The 25,212-nt window shown below is 41.0% G+C and overlaps 1 protein-coding gene across 1 annotated transcript in view; it reads left to right on the plus strand.

The window, feature by feature from the left end:
- The window catches only part of VPS51 (VPS51 subunit of GARP complex), a gene marked incomplete at its 3' end in the record, with an annotated part of 96,150 nt that overhangs the window by 24,200 nt on the left and 46,738 nt on the right, over positions 1 to 25,212 (plus strand). The window contains 1 exon segment of the mRNA XM_053696680.1: positions 11,695 to 12,403. Coding sequence (XP_053552655.1) covers positions 11,695 to 12,403 — 709 coding nt within the window.

Below are 25,212 nucleotides of genomic sequence, written 5' to 3' on the forward strand. Positions count from 1 at the left end.
CTGATTGATATTTATCATTTCTATTTTATTTATTTTTTATAAGATCACTTGGCATTTGTCCCTAAGAAGATAGATTGTAGAGTCTTGTCACATATATTTTGTAAGCATAATTTTTGTAACACATACTTTGTAACAATGCATTTTGTATGGAATGTATTTTTACATGTAGTACTCATTTCTCTTGTTAAGTGTGTTCAGTCCACGGGTCATCCATTACTTATGGGATATATTCTCCTTCCCAACAGGAAGTTGCAAGAGGATCACCCAAGCAGAGCTGCTATATAGCTCCTCCCCTCACATGTCATATCCAGTCATTCTCTTGCAACTCTCAACAAAGAAGGAGGTCGTGAGAGGAGTTAGGAGTTTTTTACTTAATATTCTTCAATCAAAAGTTTGTTATTTTAAATGGCACCGGCGTGTGCTGTTTTTTCTCTCAGGCAGTATTTAGAAGAAGAATCTGCCTGCGTTTTCTATGATCTTAGCAGACGTAACTAAGATCCACTGGCTGTTCTCGAACATTCTGAGGAGTGGGGTAACTTCAGAAAAGGGAATAGCATGCGGGGTCCCCTGCAAATGAGGTATGTGCAGTAAAATATTTTCTAGGAATGGAATTGACTAAGAAAACACTGCCGATACCCATATGATGTAAGTACAGCCTAAAATGCAGTAGTAGCGACTGGTATCAGGCTGGTAAATGTATGCACAGTAGAGTTATTTTCTAGGGACTAGCATTTGACTGAAAAAATACTGTTAATACTGAAAAAATGTATGAGCCTTAACTGCAGTAGAAGCGACTGGTAGCAGGCTTAGTGATAACTTTACACAGCATCTGAAATGTTGTTTTTTTAAAAAACGTTTACTGGCATATTAATCGTTTTGTGAGGTACTTTGGTGATAAATTTCTTGGGGCATGATTTTTTCCACATGGCTAACGTATATTTCTGCATAGAAACCGTTATAGCTGGTCTCCCACTGTTGTAATATGAGTGGGAGGGGCTTTTGTTAGCGCCTTGTTGCGCAGTTAAAATTCAATCATAGTCTTCCTGTTTCTTCCTCCTTGATCCAGGACGTCTCCAGAGAGCTCAGGGGTCTTCAAAATTTATATTTGAGGGAGGTAATCAGTCACAGCAGACCTGTGACAGTGTGTTTGACTGTGATAAAAACGTTAACTGTTAAATTGATTATCCGTTTTTGGGTATTAAGGGGTTAATCATCCTCTTGCTAGTGGGTGCAATCCTCTGCTGATTTCATACATTTAATGTAAAGATTGGTTGCTATAACTGAATTAGTTCATTGTTATTTCAACTGTAATTGTCTTTTTGTGTTTTTAAAAGCGCAGCAGCGTTTTTACATTGCTTGAAAATCTGAAAGTAATTTCCAAGCTTGCTAGCCTCATTGCTAGTCTGTTTAAACATGTCTGATACAGATGAATCTGCTTGTTCATTATGTTTAAAAGCCAATGTGGAGCCCAATAGAAATATGTGTACCAATTGTATTGATATTACTTTAAATAAAGGTCAGTCTTTACCGGTAAAGAAATTATCACCAGACATCGAGGGGGAAGTTATGCCGCCTAACTCTCCTCACGTATCAGTACCTGCGCCTCCCGCTCAGGAGGTGCGTGATGTTGTGGCGCCAAGTACATCAAGGCCCTTACAAATCACTTTGCAAGATATGGCTAATGTTATGAAAGAAGTATTATCTAATTTGCCTGAGTTAAGAGGCAAGCGCGATAGCTCTGGGTTAAGGACAGAGCGCGCTGATGACACGAGAGCCATGTCCGATACTGCGTCACAATTTGCAGAACATGAGGACGGAGAGCTTCATTCTGTGGGTGACGGATCTGATCCAGGGAGACCGGATTCAGAAATTTCAAATTTTATATTTAAGCTTGAGAACCTCCATGTATTGCTAGGGGAGGTGTTAGCGGCTCTGAATGATTGTGACACGGTCGCAATCCCAGAGAAGTTATGTAGGCTGGATAAATACTATGCGGAGCCGGTGTGTACTGACGTTTTTCCTATACCTAAAAGGCTTACAGAGATTATTAGCAAGGAGTGGGATAGACCCGGTGTGCCCTTTTCCCCTCCTCCGATATTTAGAAAAATGTTCCCAATAGACGCTACCACACGAGACTTATGGCAGACGGTCCCTAAGGTGGAGGGAGCAGTTTCTACTTTAGCTAAGCGCACCACTATCCCGGTGGAGGATAGTTGTGCTTTCTCAGATCCAATGGATAAAAAATTAGAAGGTTACTTTAAGAAAATGTTTGTTCAACAAGGTTTTATATTACAGTCCCTTGCATGCATTGCGCCCGTCACTGCTGCGGCGGCTTTCTGGTTTGAGTCTCTAGAAGAGGCTATTCGCACAGCACCATTGGATGAGATCATGAACAAGCTTAAAGCACTTAAGCTAGCTAATGCATTTGTTTCGGACGCCGTTGTGCACCTAACCAAACTAACGGCTAAGAACTCCGGATTTGCCATCCAGGCGCGCAGAGCGCTGTGGCTTAAATCCTGGTCAGCAGATGTGACTTCTAAATCTAAATTGCTTAATATTCCTTTCAAAGGGCAAACCTTATTCGGGCCCGGCTTGAAAGAAATTATTGCTGACATTACTGGAGGTAAGGGTCACACCTTTCCTCAGGACAGGGCCAAATCAAAGGCCAAACAGTCTAATTTTCGTGCCTTTCGTAATTTCAAGGCAGGAGCAGCATCAACTTCCTCCGCTCCAAAACAGGAAGGAACTGCTGCTCGTTACAGACAGGGTTGGAAAAGCAACCAATCCTGGAACAAGGGCAAGCAGGCCAGAAAGCCTACTTCTGCCCCTAAGACAGCATGAAGGAAGGGCCCCCTATCCGGAAACGGATCTAGTGGGGGGCAGACTCTCTCTCTTCGCCCAGGCTTGGGCAAGAGATGTCCAGGATCCTTGGACGTTGGAGATCATATCTCAGGGATACCTTCTGGACTTCAAAGCTTCTCCTCCACAAGGGAGATTTCATCTGTCAAGGTTATCAACAAACCTAATAAAGAAAGAGGCATTTCTACAATGTGTACAAGACCTCTTAGTAATGGGAGTGATCCACCCAGTTCCGCGAACGGAACAAGGGCAAGGGTTTTACTCAAATCTGTTTGTGGTTCCCAAAAAAGAGGGAACCTTCAGACCAATCTTGGACCTAAAGATCTTAAACAAGTTCCTAAGGGTTCCGTTCCATCGTTCAAAATGGAAACTATTCGAACCATCCTACCCATGATCCAAGAGGGTCAGTATATGACCACAGTGGACTTAAAGGATGCCTACCTTCACATACCGATTCACAAAGATCATTATCGGTACCTAAGGTTTGCCTTTCTAGACAGGCATTTCCAGTTTGTAGCTCTTCCCTTCGGGTTAGCTACGGCCCCGAGAATTTTTACAAAGGTTCTGGGCTCACTTCTGGCGGTACTAAGACCACGAGGCATAGCGGTGGCTCCGTACCTAGACGACATTCTGATACAAGCGTTCCTTTTCTAGGGACTCTGATAGATTCTGTAGAGATGAAGATTTACCTGACAGAGTCCAGGTTATCAAAGATTCTAAATGCTTGCAGTGTCCTTCATTCCACTCCAAGGCCATCAGTAGCTCAGTGCATGGAAGTAATCGGCTTAATGGTCACGGCAATGGACATAGTGCCATTTGCGCGCCTGCATCTCAGACCGCTGCAATTATGCATGCTAAGTCAGTGGAATGGGGATTATTCAGATCTGTCCCCTCTACTGAATCTGGACCAGGAGGCCAGAGATTCTCTTCTCTGGTGGTTGTCGCGGGTTCATCTGTCCAAAGGAATGACTTTTCGCAGGCCAGATTGGACGATTGTAACAACAGATGCCAGCCTACTAGGCTGGGGCGCAGTCAGGAACTCCCTGAAGGCTCAGGGATCGTGGACTCAGGAGGAGAAACTCCTCCCAATAAATATTCTGGAATTAAGAGCAATATTCAATGCTCTTCTAGCTTGGCCTCAGTTAGCAACACTGAGGTTCATCAGATTTCAGTCGGACAACATCACGACTGTGGCTTACATCAACCATCAAGGGGGAACCAGGAGTTCCCTAGCGATGTTAGAAGTCTCCAAGATAATTCGCTGGGCAGAGTCTCACTCTTGCCACCTGTCAGCGATCCACATCCCAGGCGTGGAGAACTGGGAGGCGAACTTTCTATGTCGCCAGACTTTTCATCCGGGGGAGTGGGAACTTCATCCGGAGGTCTTTGCTCAACTGATTCTTCGTTGGGGCAAACCAGAACTGGATCTCATGGCGTCTCGCCAGAACGCCAAGCTTCCTTGTTACGGATCCAGATCCAGGGACCCGGGAGCGGTGCTGATAGATGCTCTAGCAGCCCCTTGGGGTTTCAAGATGGCTTATGTGTTTCCTCCGTTTCCGTTGCTGCCTCGATTGATTGCCAGGATCAAACAGGAGAGAGCATCTGTGATTTTGATAGCGCCTGCGTGGCCACGCAGGACCTGGTATGCAGACCTAGTGGACATGTCGTCCTGTCCACCATGGTCTCTGCCTCTGAGGCAGGATCTTCTAATTCAGGGTCCTTTCAACCATCCAAGCCTAATTTCTCTGAGGCTGACTGCATGGAGATTGAACGCTTGATTTTATCAAAGCGTGGTTTCTCGGAGTCGGTTATTGATACATTAATACAGGCTCGGAAACCTGTTACCAGAAAAATTTACTATAAGATATGGCGTAAATATTTATACTGGTGTGAATCCAAGAGTTACTCATGGAGTAAGGTCAGGATTTCTAGGATATTGTCTTTTCTACAAGAGGGTTTAGAAAAGGGTTTATCTGCTAGTTCGTTAAAGGGACAGATTTCTGCTCTGTCTATTCTTTTACACAAACGTCTGGCAGAAGTTCCAGATGTTCAGGCTTTTTGTCAGGCTTTAACTAGGATTAAGCCTGTGTTTAAGACTGTTGCTCCGCTGTGGAGCTTAAACTTAGTTCTTAAAGTTCTTCAAGGTGTTCCGTTTGAACCCCTTCATTCCATTGATATTAAGATGTTATCTTGGAAAGTTCTGTTTTTGATGGCTATTTCCTCGGCTCGAAGAGTCTCTGAGTTATCTGCCTTACATTGTGATTCTCCTTATCTGATTTTTCATTCAGACAAGGTAGTTCTGCGTACTAAACCTGGGTTTTTACCTAAGGTAGTTTCTAACAGGAATATCAATCAAGAGATTGTTGTTCCATCATTATGTCCTAATCCTTCTTCGAAGAAGGAACGTCTTTTGCATAATCTGGATGTAGTCCGTGCCCTGAAGTTCTACTTACAGGCAACTAAAGATTTTCGGCAAACTTCTTCTCTGTTTGTCGTTTATTCTGGACAGAGGAGAGGTCAAAAGGCTTCGGCCACCTCTCTCTCTTTTTGGCTTCGTAGCATAATTCGTTTAGCCTATGAGACTGCTGGACAGCAGCCCCCTGAAAGAATTACAGCTCATTCCACTAGAACTGTGGCTTCCACCTGGGCCTTTAAGAATGAGGCCTCTGTTGAACAGATTTGCAAGGCTGCAACTTGGTCTTCACTTCATACCTTGTCAAAATTTTACAAATTTGACACTTTTGCTTCTTCGGAGGCTGTTTTTGGGAGAAAGGTTCTACAGGCAGTGGTTCCTTCGGTTTAATGTTCCTGCCTTGTCCCTCCCATCATCCGTGTACTTTAGCTTTGGTATTGGTATCCCATAAGTAATGGATGACCCGTGGACTGAACACACTTAACAAGAGAAAACATAATTTATGCTTACCTGATAAATTTATTTCTCTTGTAGTGTGTTCAGTCCACGGCCCGCCCTGTCTTTTTGAGGCAGTTCTAAATTTTAATTAAAACTCCAGTCACCACTGCACCCTATAGTTTCTCCTTTCTCGTCTTGTTTCGGTCGAATGACTGGATATGACATGTGAGGGGAGGAGCTATATAGCAGCTCTGCTTGGGTGATCCTCTTGCAACTTCCTGTTGGGAAGGAGAATATATCTAAACAGATCCTCTACGCTGCTCCAAGGCTAGAGCCGACAGTCTCCTCCACTAACAGAGTAGCGTGCTGCAATTGTTTGGGGCGTGAGCTGAATGTTGTGACGTGGTGCACGCTTGACGGCTGAGCAAGCCGTAATACCAACTCCAGAAAAAAACACGTTAAAGCAGCACTCTTTAAGGACGTGGTTGTTGTGACGTGGTGCACGCTTGACGGCTGAGCAAGCCGTAATACCAACTCCAGAAAAAAACACGTTAAAGCAGCACTCTTTAAGGAAAGATAAAAAGTCACTTTATTAAGGTCCTTTAAAATAACACATTCCAACAATGGGGGTAAACACAAGACATCCTTACGCGTTTCGTGCCCAACTGGCACTTAGTCATAGGATAATCTGAGTGTCTACTGCTCCACACCTTTATACGCTAAACACCCAAAGCAATCAGCTGAGCACCATTAGCCATAATGTATTCTTAAAGGGATGGAGCAGTGTCGCTCATGTTGCATATTAAAAACACTGTTACAATTACATTGCACTGAAGAAATCAAAATTACTATGATGTGAACTTGGGGTAAAAAAACACACATAAATAGATGAATGTATAACTTTATACAAAACCTGCCAAAATTAGACAAGGGAGTAAACATACACTATACAAATATTATTAACCCCAAGTACAACGTTATAGAAGAAATTACAAAGTTATAGAAATTTGTATATCTCCATCTCATATATGAGATGAAGTTTTATCTTGCTGAATTCTGTGAATATGTCATGTAAATATATCATAATCAATGTATATGTCACATTGTTATTCGTATTAAATATATATTTGATCCAATCAAAATATTCATATGTATGACAGTTCACCCAATACCACAAGATAATTATTTTTCAAAAAACAATATAGTTTCCGCTGGATTCTGTGATTTTGCCATATTGTCATTCATATAGAATATGTAATGAATCACATCAATAGATTCATATATATGACATTTCACCCAATGCAGCAGAATACTATTAAATCCAAAAACAGGAAATGCTAGATGAAATAATTCTCAATTATCCTTTGATAACTAAGAAAAGATATAGAGAGATACAAAAAAGAGAAAAGAGAAAAAAGAAAGAAGAGAGAATGATAAGCAAGAACCCTGAAGTCCAACATACAACAAGGATATAAATGCAAGAGTATATGAGGGTATGCATTTAAAACACATCTTCAATCCACATAATAACTCATATCCCATTCTTTATTCATGCCGAATGGCATTTTTGTTCTCAACATGAATATCCAATAAAGCTCTTTTTTCTGTAAAATCTTGTTCCTGTTTCCACCCCTAGGTGGCAATTTGGCTAAATCTATTATCTTAACTCCTATTTCAGGTTTGTTCAAAAAATGAAAGCAATTAAAGTGTCTAGCCACTCCAGAGCCCTTATTATAGTTCTTAATATCTCTTTTATGCTCTCCAATTCTAGTTCTCAGACTACGAGTCGTTTGACCAACGTATTGTTCATGGCAAATTGTGCACTCCAAGAGATACACAACGTACTCCGTGCTACAATTTCCATAATGGTTAACTTTATATTCTTTCCCTGTTGTGGTACTTTTGAAGGATTCACCTTTCACAATGTGTTCACACGTACCACAATTACTAACTCCACACTTGAAAGTGCCTTTTTTATTTAACCAGTTAGTTCCAGTACGATTACCTTTACGATATACCAAACTTGGAGACAATTTGCTTGCCAAGGTTGGTGGTTTTTTTGAGACAAATCTAATGTTTTCTATTAAAGGTGATAGAATGTCATCACTTTTTAAAACCTCTAGATTCTTTTTAATAATATCACAGACTTGTCTAAACTGAATTGAATATTCAGTGGAGAAAACAATTGGTTGTTTAACCCCCCCCAAATTCCAATTTCTTTCTTTATTCCTACTCTTAGTTCTGGAATCCATTGTTTTAATTTCCTGAAAATCCTGTAACATTTTCGTTTCTTCATAGCCCCTATGTTTGAGTCTATTAATCAGCTTGCACTTCAAAACATGATTCAGAATTAGTATTCCTCTTTAACCTCAGAAGTTGACTTTTCGGAATTGACTTGATCAGATGCATTGGGTGGCAAGAGTTTGCGTGCAGAATTGTATTGCCTGCTGTAGACTTCCTAAAAGTGTCAGTTATAATTAAACCCTGTGCAGTTGAGCCTGTCAATTCCAAATCCAAAAAATTAATCTTATCTTTAGTTTGCTCTCCTGTGAATCTTAGCCCCAGCTCATTATTATTCACATACTCCAAAAAAGCTTCAAACTCAAAAGGATAATCTACAATAAAAATCAGATAATCTATGAACCTGTTATATTGTATAATATTAGAGCTGTAAGGATTTGTTTCTCCATAAATGTGTGTAAGCTCCCACCATCCAACATATAAATTTGCAAACGAGGGGGCAAACTTGGCCCCCATCGCTGTACCACAAACTTGCAAATAATATGTGTTATCAAATAAGAAAAAATTATGCTGTAGTAGGAACTCCACTACATCACAGAGAAACAATTTAAATTCCACAGAAAAATTAGTATCTCTGTCCAAAAAGAACTTTATAGCTGTGATACCCAAGGTATGAGGAATGCTCGAGTAAAGAGCTGCTGCATCAATGACCACCCAGCTGTACCCATCTCTCCACCTAATGTTATTCAAGATAGACAACAAGTGCCCCGTATCTCTGAGATAACTACTCAAATTCTTAACCAACGGTTGTAATATGCTGTCTTCCCATTCGGAGAGTGGCTCAAAGAGTGAGCCAATCCCCGAAATGATAGGCCTCCCAGGTGGTTTTTTGGGGTCCTTATGTATCTTAGGCAAGAAATGGAAGATGGGCACAACTGGATGCTCAGGAATCAGGTTATCAACCTCATCCTCCGTCAAAATATTCAAAGCAACAGCCTGCTGAAGCAATCTCCTCATCTTGTTATCAAATTCATGGATAGGGTTGTACATTAAACTCCTATATGTGACTGTATCCTGTAATTGTCTGGCTGCCTCTGTAAAATAGTCTTCCTTTCTCATAACGACGACATTGCCCCCTTTGTCCGAGGACCTGATGACAATGTCGCCGCTATCCTGTAATTCATTTAAAGCTTTTCTCTCCTTGATAGAAAGATTATGTCGGAAACCCTTAATCTTATTATTTTCTCCCAATTCTATAATTTCCTGTTCTACTTTTCTGGGAAATACATTCAAACACGAACCCCTGAAATTAGTGGGATAAAAATCTGACTTTTTCTTTACTGGTTTGTGACATTTTTCATCACCCAGATAACCATCTTTGTCATCCAAATCTCTGAGTTGTTCTAACATACAACTATCTTTGAAGTCAAAATAACCAATCATTTCATCACATTCCGCAGAAATCAAAGGTTCTCTCACAACCTCATCCACACTTTTATTAAGATGAAAAAATCTTTTTAATGCCAATTTTCTAACTAATTTATTTATATCAATTAGTGTTTTGAAAGGTGAAAAAATATTTGTTGGTGCAAACCCAAGTCCTCTGGAAAGAACACTCAGATGGTCCTTATTAAGTTCAAAATCTGACAAATTTATAACTGTCAGACCTAGTCCTTCTTCTGCGCCCTCTTTGATTTTCTTGATTTTTCTTCTCCCTGCTCTGCGAGTTTTTTTCCTCCTAAAGGGATAAAGGTATTCTTATTCTTTGCTCGTGCTGCCGGTTGTTCTTCCCCTGAATCACTATCAGACGAATCCTGCAAAGAAAAAGAAGGAAGAGAAGAAAGAGAGACAGAAGATACACTTCCACCATCCGGATCTGATGTATCGCCTTCTGTTGACGAAAAGCCCACATGCTTAGCCTTTTTACTCTTCAAAATAGATTTAGGAGCTACTTTGCTCATTTTTTCTTTTTTGTGGCCCTTTTCTTTATCCGATTCATCTCCATTCTTCTTCCTGTTATGAAATCGCCTTGGTCTTCTAACGAACCGTGACCAATCATACACCTTGTTATTCTGATAATCCTCCAAATCTCTGTTAAATTTCTGGCTTTTCTGTGCTGCAAGCTCATTGTCAGATTTCTTAATTCTTAATTTCATACCAACTTTTGAACCATGATAATTCTCATCATCTTTAAACATTTTCAGCTCCAATTTGGTACTCATGATTTTTTCTTTCAGAGCATCCCTTTTGTTGGATTTACTTCTCGCCAAAATGTTTAACAGTGTTAATGAACAAGTTGTTAACGCATTCTTCCATTCTTGCTCCAATTCCTCATCCTCCAAATCATAAGATGGACATTTCTTTATGCGTAAACCTCTGGGTATTCTCTCAACATCAATATAATGTTCAAAGGTCACTTGATCCCACATTAAGCGCAGATCAGTCAAAAGGAATTTTTCCATCTGATTAAATAGGCTTTTCATATCTCTAGGAGTACTCTCCACATTTCCTGGTGTTGAAAATATTTTGTCAAAGTAACTCTTCCTATTTTCAATATTGAATATTGATTTCTTTAGACTTATGTTTTCACCCTCCATCTTGGATGTGTTTTTTTCAACTTATTCCCAATTGACGTCTAATAATTCAATAATCTTCACCCCAAACAATGTTAAACTCACAGCAAGTAGATCTTGAGGATTATGATTTTAGTGAAAAAAGCATACACTTTATATTCTTTGTAATTTTTTCTGTGTTATTTGAAACTTTTAAATTCTCACATGGAATCAAAAAAAGGCAAACAAGGAGGGTATTGATTATTTGTATACCCCCACAGCCCTAAAGATAGTAAGAAAGTTCCAAATAGGCGGTGTATGACTTTAAATTTTCAAGTCCTTAAATCTCCTCAAGATTGAAACAGCACATAAATGAAAACAACATATGTGTGAAAAAAATATATATGTACACACACACCAATTCAATGCTGTTATTCAAAACAAAAGACTGGGGGTATTCAGAAACTTTTATGTTTTAAATATGTACCCACACAGCCCTGTAAGTGAAAGATAAAGGATGCTCTGAACAAAAAAATGTTTATAATGATTTCTTCAGTGCAATGTAATTGTAACAGTGTTTTTAATATGCAACATGAGTGACACTGCTCCATCCCTTTAAGAATACATTATGGCTAATGGTGCTCAGCTGATTGCTTTGGGTGTTTAGCGTATAAAGGTGTGGAGCAGTAGACACTCAGATTATCCTATGACTAAGTGCCAGTTGGGCACTTAAAGAGTGCTGCTTTAACGTGGTTTTTTCTGAAGGAGAATATATCCCATAAGTAATGGATGACCCGTGGACTGAACACACTACAAGAGAAATAAATTTATCAGGTAAGCATAAATTATGTTTTTTTATCATTAGAGGGCGATATGTATGCATGTATCACAATTGTTTGGCGCCACTGTGGCTATTTAAACACTGTTTTATTCACTTAATGTCATGCTTGATAAAGGGCTTATTGTAAGCCCGAAACGTTGCTGTATTGCTGTGTTGGACCCTGTGAAAAATAAGTCACTTTGCTCACTATAAGCAAAATACTTCTAGGTCAACTAATGTCTAAACATGACCTGTCTCTCTGTTTGTCTTTATCTCAGACAAATACCTGCATTCTAAACATATGTGATTGACGCTATTTGATAATGATTATTATTCCACTTTCTGATTTTATAGCTCTTCTCTCCATGCAGGGACCCTTCTACCTCCCCACAGGAACTCTCTGAGTGCGTAGAGCTGCTTCTAAGTTTGGAGGAACCAGCTCACCTCCTCTGTGATGAATTCCTGGCGCATGGGCGTGGCCGCTTGGACTCCCACCTATCTGACTTAGAAGGTGCAGGAGATATTCTGGAGTTTATTGACCGGGGCTGTGGCGGGTTCATCAGTGATGCCTGCCTATTAGCTGCATCTTATCAAGGTCTCTTTTGCAAGGAGCCAGGAAGCACAACCCAGATGGCTGAAGGAAAGCTGACTGCATTTTTGGAGATTCTGAGTCAAGGTTACTTTGAATTGGTAGAGAAGAGGTTGAAGCAAGAAAAAAGCCTGGGAGACAATTCACTTCTAGTGCGGGCACTGGATAGGTTCCACCGTCGGTTGCAGGCTCCATCCAAACTGGTACCAGGGTGTGGCTTCAACCGGCGTGGCACCGAGATTGTGGTGAAGGCGGCACAGGAACGGTTGGCTCAGTATCTGCAGGCACTTAAGGATTTCTTCCAGGGATGCCTAACCGATGTGAGGCAGGCACTAGCTGCACCGCGTGTACCTGGAAAGGAGCCGTCAGCCCTTAGTGAGCTGCTGTCAGGGCTGTCTGCCTCTATATTAAATCAGATTAAATCAGTGTTAGCTTCTGTGCACCTGTTCACAGCCAAAGACGTGGCATTCTCTGACAAGCCATACTTCAAGGTGAGCTGGACTGCGCTTAGATGTAGACTAACTTGCTGCTTGACGCTCTCTTGTTTAGATCAGTTATTTTATTTATTTTCTCTACAATAAAAGAAAATTTTTTTTATTTCTATATATGTAACCATAACAATGCAACTGTAATCTGCTCTTTTACACACACATTTCAAAGAGAGAAAACACATTTAAAGGGTCATTCTAGTAAAAATAAAATACTTGCTATATTATTTCAGAGCATCACACACTAGACTAGCGACCCTGCATCACACATAAAAGTATTGCTTGGGTCCCCGCAGAGCACTGCTTCTTAGCTTGACGCATTCAGTTGGCCAATCAAGCGTCACATAGTATTAATTAGTATGTAATCACCGGCCATGTCTAGCTCAGGAGTCCAGTGCATTAGGACTATGTTTTTAACATTTTCAGGAGGTTAAACATATAGCTAGAGCATTTTAGTATTGTACAAAAGCTTGTATGCCTTAGGGGACCTCAAAGCAAATTTGTTATCTCTTGTCTACCTCTATACTATTTGGTTTATATTTCTCCAACATTGGTGTGTCCGGTCCACGGCGTCATCCTTACTTGTGGGATATTTTCTTCCCCAACAGGAAATGGCAAAGAGTCCCAGCAAAGCTGGTCACATGATCCCTCCTAGGCTCCGCCCACCCCAGTCATTCTCTTTGCCGTTGCACAGGCAACATCTCCACGGAGATGGTTAAGAGTTTTTTGGTGTTTAAATGTAGTTTTATTCTTCTATCAAGTGTTTGTTATTTTAAAATAGTGCTGGTATGTACTATTTACTCTGAAACAGAAAAGGATGAAGATTTCTGTTTGTAAGAGGAAGATGATTTTAGCACAGTAACTAAAATCGATTGCTGTTTCCACACAGGACTGTTGAGATGAAGTAACTTCAGTTGGGGGAAACAGTTAGCAGTCTTTTCTGCTTAAGGTATGACTAGCCATATTTCTAACAAGACCATGTAATGCTGGAAGGCTGTCATTTCCCCTCATGGGGACCGGTAAGCCATTTTCTTAGTTAAACATAAAAGAATAAAGGGCTTCAAAAAGGGCTTAAAAACTGGTAGACATTTTTCTGGGCTAAAACAATTGCTTTACTAGGCATATTATGCAGATTCTAACTAATTATTGGTATTATAATCTTGGGGAACGTTTAGAAAAACGGCAGGCACTGTGTTGGACACCTTTTTCAGATGGGGGCCTTTCTAGTTATAGACAGAGCCTCATTCTGGGACTGTATAGGGGTTAAATGTAAAAACGGCTCCGGTTCCGTTAATTTAAGGGTTAAAGCTCTGAAATTTGGTGTGCAATACTTTTAATGCTTTAAGACACTGTGGTGAAATTTTGGTGAATTTTGAACAATTCCTTCATACTTTTTCACATATTCAGTAATAAAGTGTTTTCAGTTTGAAATTTAAAGTGACAGTAACGGTTTTATTTTAAAACGTTTTTTGTGCTTTGTTGACAAGTTTAAGCCTGTTTAACATGTCTGTACCATCAGATAAGCTATGTTCTATATGTATGAAAGCCAATGTGTCTCCCCATTTAAATTTATGTGATAATTGTGCCATAGTGTCCAAACAAAGTAAGGACAGTAATGCAACAGATAATGATATTGCCCAAGATGATTCCTCAAATGAGGGGAGTAAACATGATACTACATCATCCCCTACTGTGTCTACACCAGTTATGCCCACACAGGAGGCCCCTAGTACATCTAGTGCGCCAATACTTATTACCATGCAACAATTAACGGCTGTAATGGATAACTCCATAGCAAATCTTTTATCCAAAATGCCTACTTATCAGAGAAAGCGCGATTGCTCTGTTTTAAACACTGAAGAGCAAGAGGACGCTGATGATAACTGTTCTGACATACCCTCACACCAATCTCAAGGGGCCATGAGGGAGGTTTTGTCTGATGGAGAAATTTCAGATTCAGGAAAAATTTCTCATCAAGCTGAACCTGATGTTGTGACATTTAAATTTAAATTAGAACATCTCCGCGCACTGCTTAAGGAGGTGTTATCTACTCTGGATGATTGTGACAATTTGGTCATTGCAGAGAAATTATGTAAGATGGACAAGTTCCTAGAGGTTCCGGTGCCCCCCGACGCTTTTCCTATACCCAAGCGGGTGGCGGACATAGTAAATAAAGAGTGGGAAAGGCCCGGCATACCTTTTGTTCCCCCCCCTATATTTAAGAAATTATTTCCTATAGTCGACCCCAGAAAGGACTTATGGCAGACAGTCCCCAAGGTCGAGGGGGCGGTTTCTACTCTAAACAAACGCACTACTATTCCTATCGAAGATAGTTGTGCTTTCAAAGATCCTATGGATAAGAAATTAGAGGGTTTGCTTAAAAAGATTTTTGTACAGCAAGGTTACCTTCTACAACCAATTTCATGCATTGTTCCTGTCACTACGGCAGCGTGTTTCTGGTTCGAGGAACTAGAAAAATCGCTCAGTAAAGAATCTTCGTATGAGGAGGTTATGGACAGAGTTCAAGCACTTAAATTGGCTAACTCTTTTGTTTTAGATGCCGCTTTGCAATTAGCTAGATTAGCGGCGAAAAATTCAGGGTTTGCTGTCGTGGCGCGCAGAGTGCTTTGGCTAAAGTCTTGGTCAGCGGATGTGTCTTCCAAGACAAAATTGCTTAACATTCCTTTCAAAGGTAAAACATTATTTGGACCTGATTTGAAAGAGATTATTTCAGACATCACTGGGGAAAGGGCCACGCTCTCCCACAGGATAGGTCTTTTAAGGCTAATAATAAGCCTAATTTTCGTCCTTTTCGCAGAAACGGACCAGTCTCTAATTCTGTATCCTCTAAGCAAGAGGGTAATACTTCACAACCCAAACCAGCCTGGAAACCAATGCAAGGCTGGAACAAGGGTAAGCAGGCCAAGAAGCCTACCACTGCTACCAAAACAGCATGAAGGGATAGCCCCCGATCCGGGACCGGATCTAGTGGGGGGCAGACTTTCTCTCTTTGCTCAGGCTTGGGCAAGAGATGTTCAGGATCCTTGGGCGCTAGAAATAGTTTCTCAAGGTTATCTCCTGGAATTCAAGGAACTACCCCCAAGGGGAAGGTTCCACAGGTCTCAATTATCTTCAAACCAAATAAAGAGACAGGCATTCTTACATTGTGTAGAAGACCTGTTAAAGATGGGAGTGATACATCCAGTTCCAATAAGAGAACAAGGAATGGGATTTTATTCCAATCTGTTCATAGTTCCCAAAAAAGAGGGAACATTCAGACCAATTTTGGATCTAAAGATCCTAAACAAATTTCTCAGGGTACCATCGTTCAAAATGGAAACTATTCGAACGATCCTACCTACTATCCAGGAAAATCAATTTATGACTACCGTGGATTTAAAGGATGCGTACCTACATATTCCTATCCACAAGGAACATCATCAGTTCCTAAGGTTCGCTTTTCTGGACAAGCATTACCAGTTTGTGGCACTTCCATTTAGATTAGCCACTGCTCCAAGGATTTTCACAAAGGTACTAGGGTCCCTTCTAGCGGTTCTAAGACCAAGGGGCATTGCAGTAGTACCTTACTTGGACGACATCCTGATTCAAGCGTCGTCCCTGTCAAAAGCAAAGGCTCATACGGACATCGTCCTAGCCTTTCTCAGATCTCACGGATGGAAGGTGAACAAAGAAAAAAGTTCTCTGTCCCCGTCAACAAGAGTTCCCTTCTTGGGAACAATAATAGATTCCTTAGAAATGAGGATTTTTCTGACAGAGGTCAGAAAATCAAAACTTCTAAGCTCTTGTCAAGTACTTCATTCTGTTCCTCGTCCTTCCATAGCGCAGTGCATGGAAGTAATAGGATTGATGGTTGCAACAATGGACATAGTTCCTTTTGCACAAATTCATCTAAGACCATTACAACTGTTCATGCTCAGACAGTGGAATGGGGATTATACAGACTTGTCTCCGACGATTCAAGTAGATCAAAAGACCAGAGATTCACTCCGTTGGTGGCTGACCCTGGACAATCTGTCACAGGGAATGAGCTTCCGCAGACCAGAGTGGGTCATTGTCACGACCGACGCCAGCCTAGTGGGCTGGGGCGCGGTCTGGGAATCCCTGAGAGCTCAGGGTCTATGGTCTCGGGAAGAGTCTCTTCTCCCGATAAAAGGCCAAATTCATAAGGTTTCAGTCAGACAACATGACGACCGTTGCATATATCAATCATCAGGGGGGAACAAGGACTTCCCTGGCGATGAAAGAAGTGACCACGATAATTCAATGGGCGGAGGATCACTCCTGCCACTTGTCTGCGATCCACATCCCAGGAGTGGAAAATTGGGAAGCGGATTTTCTGAGTCGTCAGACATTCCATCCGGGGGAGTGGGAACTCCATCCGGAAATCTTTGCCCAAATAACTCAATTATGGGGCATTCCAGACATGGATCTGATGGCGTCTCGTCAGAACTTCAAGGTTCCTTGCTACGGGTCCAGATCCAGGGATCCCAAGGCGACCCTAGTAGATGCACTAGTAGCACCTTGGACCTTCAACCTAGCTTATGTATTCCCACCGTTTCCTCTCATCCCCAGGCTGGTAGCCAGGATCAATCAGGAGAGGGCCTCGGTGATCTTGATAGCTCCTGCGTGGCCACGCAGGACTTGGTATGCAGACCTGGTGAATATGTCATCGGCTCCACCATGGAAGCTACCTTTGAGACAGGACCTTCTTGTTCAGGGTCCATTCGAACATCCGAATCTGGTTTCCCGCCAACTGACGGCTTGGAGATTGAACGCTTGATTTTATCAAAGCGTGGGTTTTCAGATTCTGTAATAGATACTCTGATTCAGGCTAGAAAGCCTGTAACTAGAAAAATTTACCATAAAATATGGAAAAAATATATCTGTTGGTGTGAATCTAAAGGATTCCCATGGAACAAGATAAGAATTCCTAAGATTCTATCCTTTCTACAAGAAGGTTTGGAGAAAGGATTATCTGCAAGTTCTCTGAAGGGACAGATCTCTGCTTTATCTGTTTTACTTCACAAAAGACTGGCAGCTGTGCCAGATGTTCAAGCATTTGTTCAGGCTCTGGTTAGGATCAAGCCTGTTTACAGACCTTTGACTCCTCCCTGGAGTCTAAATCTAGTTCTTTCAGTTCTTCAAGGGGTTCCGTTTGAACCCTTACATTCCGTAGATATTAAGTTATTATCTTGGAAAGTTTTGTTTTTGGTTGCAATTTCTTCTGCTAGAAGAGTTTCAGAGTTATCTGCTCTGCAGTGTTCTCCGCCCTATCTGGTGTTCCATGCAGATAAGGTGGTTTTGCGTACTAAGCCTGGTTTTCTTCCGAAAGTTGTTTCCAACAAAAATATTAACCAGGCGATAGTTGTACCTTCTTTGTGTCCGAATCCAGTTTCAAAGAAGGAACGTTTGTTACACAATTTGGACGTAGTCCGTGCTCTAAAATTCTATTTAGAGGCTACTAAAGATTTCAGACAAACATCTTCCTTGTTTGTTGTTTATTCTGGTAAAAGGAGAGGTCAAAAAGCGACTTCTACCTCTCTTTCCTTTTGGCTTAAAAGCATTATCCGATTGGCTTATGAGACTGCCGGACGGCAGCCTCCTGAAAGAATCACAGCTCACTCCACTAGGGCTGTGGCTTCCACATGGGCCTTCAAGAACGAGGCTTCTGTTGACCAGATATGTAAGGCAGCGACTTGGTCTTCACTGCACACTTTTGCCAAATTTTACAAATTTGATACTTTTGCTTCTTCGGAGGCTATTTTTGGGAGAAGGGTTTTGCAAGCCGTGGTGCCTTCCATTTAGGTGACCTGATTTGCTCCCTCCCTTCATCCGTGTCCTAAAGCTTTGGTATTGGTTCCCACAAGTAAGGATGACGCCGTGGACCGGACACACCAATGTTGGAGAAAACAGAATTTATGCTTACCTGATAAATTACTTTCTCCAACGGTGTGTCCGGTCCACGGCCCGCCCTGGTTTTTTAATCAGGTCTGATGAATTATTTTCTCTAACTACAGTCACCACGGTATCATATGGTTTCTCCTATATATATTTCCTCCTGTCCGTCGGTCGAATGACTGGGGTGGGCGGAGCCTAGGAGGGATCATGTGACCAGGTTTGCTGGGACTCTTTGCCATTTCCTGTTGGGGAAGAGAATATCCCACAAGTAAGGATGACGCCGTGGACCGGACACACCGTTGGAGAAAGTAATTTATCAGGTAAGCATAAATTCTGTTTTTAGTGTTTTATTATACTCACAAACCATACTATATATCAAGTGTTCAGCTTTATATCTCTAATATATATTACAGTTATTTAACAAGTAAATGAGAGCGCCGATTCTATTTAAAAACAATCAGTATATCCTAGGCTGCTATCTATAATAGGATTAATTTTAAACTAGTTAAATATTGACAGCGCCAAAAACAGGAACACTATAAGTATTTATTAAAATAATAAAAATATCACAAAATTGTATACATAAATTCATAAATCAAAGCGGATTAAAAAACAGTGAGTCAAAAACAATTAGGCCTAGATTTAGAGTTCGGCGGTAGCCGTCAAAACCAGCGTTAGAGGCTCCTAACGCTGGTTTTGGGCGCCCGCTGGTATTTGGAGTCAGTGATTAAAGGGTCTAACGCTCACTTTTCAGCCGCGACTTTTCCATACCGCAGATCCCCCTACGCCATTTGCGTAGCCTATCTTTTCAATGGGATCTTTCTAACGCTGGTATTTAGAGTCGTTTCTGCAGTGAGCGTTAGAGCTCTAACGACAAGATTCCAGCCGCCTGAAAATAGCAGGAGTTAAGAGCTTTCTGGCTAACGCCGGTTTATAAAGCTCTTAACTACTGTACCCTAAAGTACACTAACACCCATAAACTACCTATGTACCCCTAAACCGAGGTCCCCCCACACCGCCGCCACTCGATTAAAATTTTTAACCCCTAATCTGCCGACCGCCACCTACGTTATACTTATGTACCCCTAATCTGCTGCCCCTAACACCGCCGACCCCTGTATTATATCTATTAACCCCTAACTTGCCCCCCACAACGTCGCCGCAAGCTACTTAAAATAATTAACCCCTAATCTTCCGACCGCAAATCGCCGCCACCTACGTTATCCCTATGTACCCCTAATCTGCTACCCCTAACATCGCCGACCCCTATGTTATATTTATTAACCCCTAATCTGCCCCCCACAACGTCGCCGACACCTACCTACACTTATTAACCCCTAATCTGCCGAGCGGACCTGAGCGCTACTATAATAAAGTTATTAAGCCCTAATCCGCCTCACTAACCCTATCATAAATAGTATTAACCCCTAATCTGCCCTCCCTAACATCGCCGACACCTACCTTCAATTATTAACCCCTAATCTGCCGACCGGAGCTCACCGCTATTCTAATAAATGTATTAACCCCTAAAGCTAAGTCTAACCCTAACACTAACACCCCCCTAAGTTAAATATAATTTTTATCTAACGAAATAAATTAACTCTTATTAAATAAATAATTCCTATTTAAAGCTAAATACTTACCTGTAAAATAAATCCTAATATAGCTACAATATAAATTATAATTATATTATACCTATTTTAGGATTAATATTTATTTTACAGGCAACTTTGTAATTATTTTAACCAGGTACAATAGCTATTAAATAGTTAAGAACTATTTAATAGTTACCTAGTTAAAATAATTACAAATTTACCTGTAAAATAAATCCTAACCTAAGATATAATTAAACCTAACACTACCCTATCAATAAAATAATTAAATAAACTACCTACAATTACCTACAATTAACCTAACACTACACTATCAATAAATTAATTAAACACAATTGCTACAAATAAATAACATTAAATAAACTATCTAAAGTACAAAAAATAAAAAAGAACTAAGTTACAGAAAATAATAAAATATTTACAAACATAAGAAAAATATTACAACAATTTTAAACTAATTACACCTACTCTAAGCCCCCTAATAAAATAACAAAGCCCCCCAAAATAAAAAATTCCCTACCCTATTCTAAAATACAAATATTACAAGCTCTTTTACCTTACCAGCCCTGAACAGGGCCCTTTGCGGGGCATGCCCCAAGAATTTCAGCTCTTTTGCCTGTAAAAAAAAACATACAATACCCCCCCCCAACATTACAACCCACCACCCACATACCCCTAATCTAACCCAAACCCCCCTTAAATTAACCTAACACTACCCCCCTGATGATCTTCCTACCTTGTCTTCACCATGCCAGGTTCACCGATCCGTCCTGGCTCCAAGATCTTCATCCAACCCAAGTGGGGGCTAGACATCCACTGAAGAAGTCCAGAAGAGGGTCCAAAGTCTTCCTCCTATCCGGCAAGAAGAGGACATCCGGACCGGCAAACATCTTCTCCAAGCGGCATCTTCTATCTTCTTCCATCCGATGACGACCGGCTCCATCTTGAAGACCTCCAGCGCGGATCCATCCTCTTCTTCCGACGACTAGACGACGAATGACGGTTCCTTTAAGGGACGTCATCCAAGATGGCGTCCCTCGAATTCCGATTGGCTGATAGGATTCTATCAGCCAATCGGAATTAAGGTAGGAATTTTCTGATTGGCTGATGGAATCAGCCAATCAGAATATAGTTCAATCCGATTGGCTGATCCAATCAGCCAATCAGATTGAGCTCGCATTCTATTGGCTGATCGGAACAGCCAATAGAATGCGAGCTCAATCTGATTGGCTGATTGGATCAGCCAATCGGATTGAACTATATTCTGATTGGCTGATTCCATCAGCCAATCAGAAAATTCCTACCTTAATTCCGATTGGCTGATAGAATCCTATCAGCCAATCGGAATTCGAGGGACGCCATCTTGGATGACGTCCCTTAAAGGAACCGTCATTCGTCGTCTAGTCGTCGGAAGAAGAGGATGGATCCGCGCTGGAGGTCTTCAAGATGGAGCCGGTCGTCATCGGATGGAAGAAGATAGAAGATGCCGCTTGGAGAAGATGTTTGCCGGTCCGGATGTCCTCTTCTTGCCGGATAGGAGGAAGACTTTGGACCCTCTTCTGGACTTCTTCAGTGGATGTCTAGCCCCCACTTGGGTTGGATGAAGATCTTGGAGCCAGGACGGATCGGTGAACCTGGCATGGTGAAGACAAGGTAGGAAGATCATCAGGGGGGTAGTGTTAGGTTAATTTAAGGGGGGTTTGGGTTAGATTAGGGGTATGTGGGTGGTGGGTTGTAATGTTGGGGGGGGGGTATTGTATGTTTTTTTTTACAGGCAAAAGAGCTGAAATTCTTGGGGCATGCCCCGCAAAGGGCCCTGTTCAGGGCTGGTAAGGTAAAAGAGCTTGTAATATTTGTATTTTAGAATAGGGTAGGGAATTTTTTATTTTGGGGGGCTTTGTTATTTTATTAGGGGGCTTAGAGTAGGTGTAATTAGTTTAAAATTGTTGTAATATTTTTCTTATGTTTGTAAATATTTTATTATTTTCTGTAACTTAGTTCTTTTTTATTTTTTGTACTTTAGATAGTTTATTTAATGTTATTTATTTGTAGCAATTGTGTTTAATTAATTTATTGATAGTGTAGTGTTAGGTTAATTGTAGGTAATTGTAGGTAGTTTATTTAATTATTTTATTGATAGGGTAGTGTTAGGTTTAATTATATCTTAGGTTAGGATTTATTTTACAGGTAAATTTGTAATTATTTTAACTAGGTAACTATTAAATAGTTCTTAACTATTTAATAGCTATTGTACCTGGTTAAAATAATTACAAAGTTGCCTGTAAAATAAATATTAATCCTAAAATAGGTATAATATAATTATAATTTATATTGTAGCTATATTAGGATTTATTTTACAGGTAAGTATTTAGCTTTAAATAGGAATTATTTATTTAATAAGAGTTAATTTATTTCGTTAGATAAAAATTATATTTAACTTAGGGGGGTGTTAGTGTTAGGGTTAGACTTAGCTTTAGGGGTTAATACATTTATTAGAATAGCGGTGAGCTCCGGTCGGCAGATTAGGGGTTAATAATTGAAGGTAGGTGTCGGCGATGTTAGGGAGGGCAGATTAGGGGTTAATACTATTTATGATAGGGTTAGTGAGGCGGATTAGGGCTTAATAACTTTATTATAGTAGCGCTCAGGTCCGCTCGGCAGATTAGGGGTTAATAAGTGTAGGCAGGTGTCGGCGACGTTGTGGGGGGCAGATTAGGGGTTAATAAATATAACATAGGGGTCGGCGATGTTAGGGGTAGCAGATTAGGGGTACATAGGGATAACGTAGGTGGCGGCGGTTTACGGAGCGGCAGATTAGGGGTTAAAAGTGTAATGCAGGGGACAGCGATAGCGGGGGCGGCAGATTAGGGGTTAATAAGTGTAAGGTTAGGGGTGTTTAGACTCGGGGTACATGTTAGGGTGTTAGGTGCAGACTTAGGAGGTGTTTCCCCATAGGAAACAATGGGGCTGCGTTAGGAGCTGAACGCTGCTTTTTTGCAGGTGTTAGGTTTTTTTTCAGCTCAAACAGCCCCATTGTTTCCTATGGGAGAATCGTGCACGAGCACGTTTTTGATGCCGGCCGCGTCCGTAAGCAACTCTGGTATCGAGAGTTGCATTTGCGGTAAAAATGCTCTACGCTCCTTTTTTGGAGCCTAACGCAGCATTTGTTTGAACTCTCGATACCAGAGTTAAATTTATGGTGCGGCCAGAAAAAAACCCGCGGAGCGTTAACAGCCCTTTTACCGCCGAACTCTAAATCTAGGCCTTAGTTTTTTAACAATCACTACTAAAAAGCACTATATGGAAACAATAACACTGCTTGCCTGGCCAGGCAAAACTATCCTCAAGATGCGTTTTTGGGCTCCTCCCCATTCATCAGGTGACTGCAATCCAGACAGACCTGAAGAAGAGGGAGGAGCCTAGAAACACGTTTAAAGTCCTCACATTCAGTCCTTGGCTAAAGCCAGCCGCTTCCACCTTAAAAACATCGCTAAAATTAGACATTTCCACAAGACACAACTAAGATTTTAATCCACTCTCTCATCCTTTCCCGCCTCAACTACTGCAACTCCATCCTCTTTGGTCTCCCTAGCTGCCGCATAGCTCCTTTACAATTCATAATGAATGCCTCTGCCAGACTCCTCTTCCTTACACGTCGCTCTTCATCTGCCGCACCTCTCTGCCAATCCCTTCACTGGCTTCCTCTTGCCTCTAGGATTAAACACAAAATTCTCACTCTGACACACAAAGCCCTCAACTGCACTGCTCCCCCCCTACATCTCAGACCTTGCCTCCAGATTCCCTTTCGTCCCCTTCGCTCCGCACATGACCTCCTACTCTCCTCCTCTCTTGTTACCTCCTCACATTCCCTATTTCTCCAGGCTGGCTCCCACAAGAGCCCAGCTGTTTGTAGTTCACCTTCATAAGAGCCGACTACAACAGTGCAACTCTCTGCTGGACCCTCTACCCATTTGATCCCTGTAATTGTTTTTATATACCACCTATGCTCATAGCGCTGCAGAACCTGTTGGCGCTCTACAAATACCTGATGATGATGATGATGATGATAATAAAAAGGGACATGAAACCCAAATTTTTCTTTCATGATTTAGAAAGAGCGTGCAATTTTAAACAACTTTCTAATTTACTTCTATTATCTAATTTGCTTCATTCTATTGATATCCTTTGCTGAAAAGCATATCTAGATAGGCTCAAGTAGCTGCTGATTGGTGGCTGCACATAGATGCCTTGTGTGATTGGCTCACCCATGTGCATTGCTATTTCTTCTACAAAGGATATCTAAAGAATTAAGCAAATTAGGTAATAGAGGTAAATTGGAATGTTGTTTAAAATTGTATTATCTACCTGAATAATGAAATAAATTTTTTGGGTTTAGTGTCCCTTTTAAGGATTGTTTTACCTGGCCAGGCAAGCAGTATTATTGTCTTTCAAAATTATGCTTTTTAGTCGTGATTGTTAAATAGCTAAAAAAATTTGACTCTCTTTTTTTTATCCGCTTTGATTGTATACACTTTTGTGATATTTTTATTGTTTTAATAAATACTTATATTGGAAGTGTTCCTGTCTTTGGCACTGTCGATATACAGTTATAAGCATGTGTTTGTATGTGTATATATGTATCTGTGTGTGTATGTATGTGAGTATGTGAGTGTGTGTGTGTATGTGTGTGTATATATATATATATATATATATATATACATTACAGTTCTAAGCATGTATGTGAGTGTGTGTGTGTATATATATATATATATATATGTGAGTGTGTGTGTATGTGTATATATGTGTGTGTGTGTGTGTATATACACTGCTCAAAAAAATAAAGGGAACACTTAAACAACACAATGTAACTCCAAGTTAATCACACTTCTGTGAAATCAAACTGTCCACTTAGGAAGCAACACTGAGTGACAATCAATTTCACATACTGTTGTGCAAATGGGATAGACAACAGGTGGAAATTATAGGCAATTAGCAAGACACCCCCAATAAAGGAGTAGTTCTGCAGGTGGTGACCACAGACCACTTCTCAGTTCCTATGCTTTCTGGCTGATGTTTTGGTCACTTATGAATGCTGGCTGTGCTTTCACTCTAGTGGTAGCATGAGACGGAGTCTACAACCCACACAAGTGGCTCAGGTAGTGCAGCTCATCCAGGATGGCACATCAATGCGAGATGTGGCAAGAAGGATTGCTGTGTCTGTCAGCGTAGTGTCCAGAGCATGGAGGCGCTACCAGGAGACAGGCCAGTACATCAGGAGAC

The sequence above is a fragment of the Bombina bombina genome, unplaced genomic scaffold (genome assembly GCF_027579735.1).
Source record: "Bombina bombina isolate aBomBom1 unplaced genomic scaffold, aBomBom1.pri scaffold_754, whole genome shotgun sequence".
NCBI lineage: Eukaryota > Metazoa > Chordata > Amphibia > Anura > Bombinatoridae > Bombina > Bombina bombina.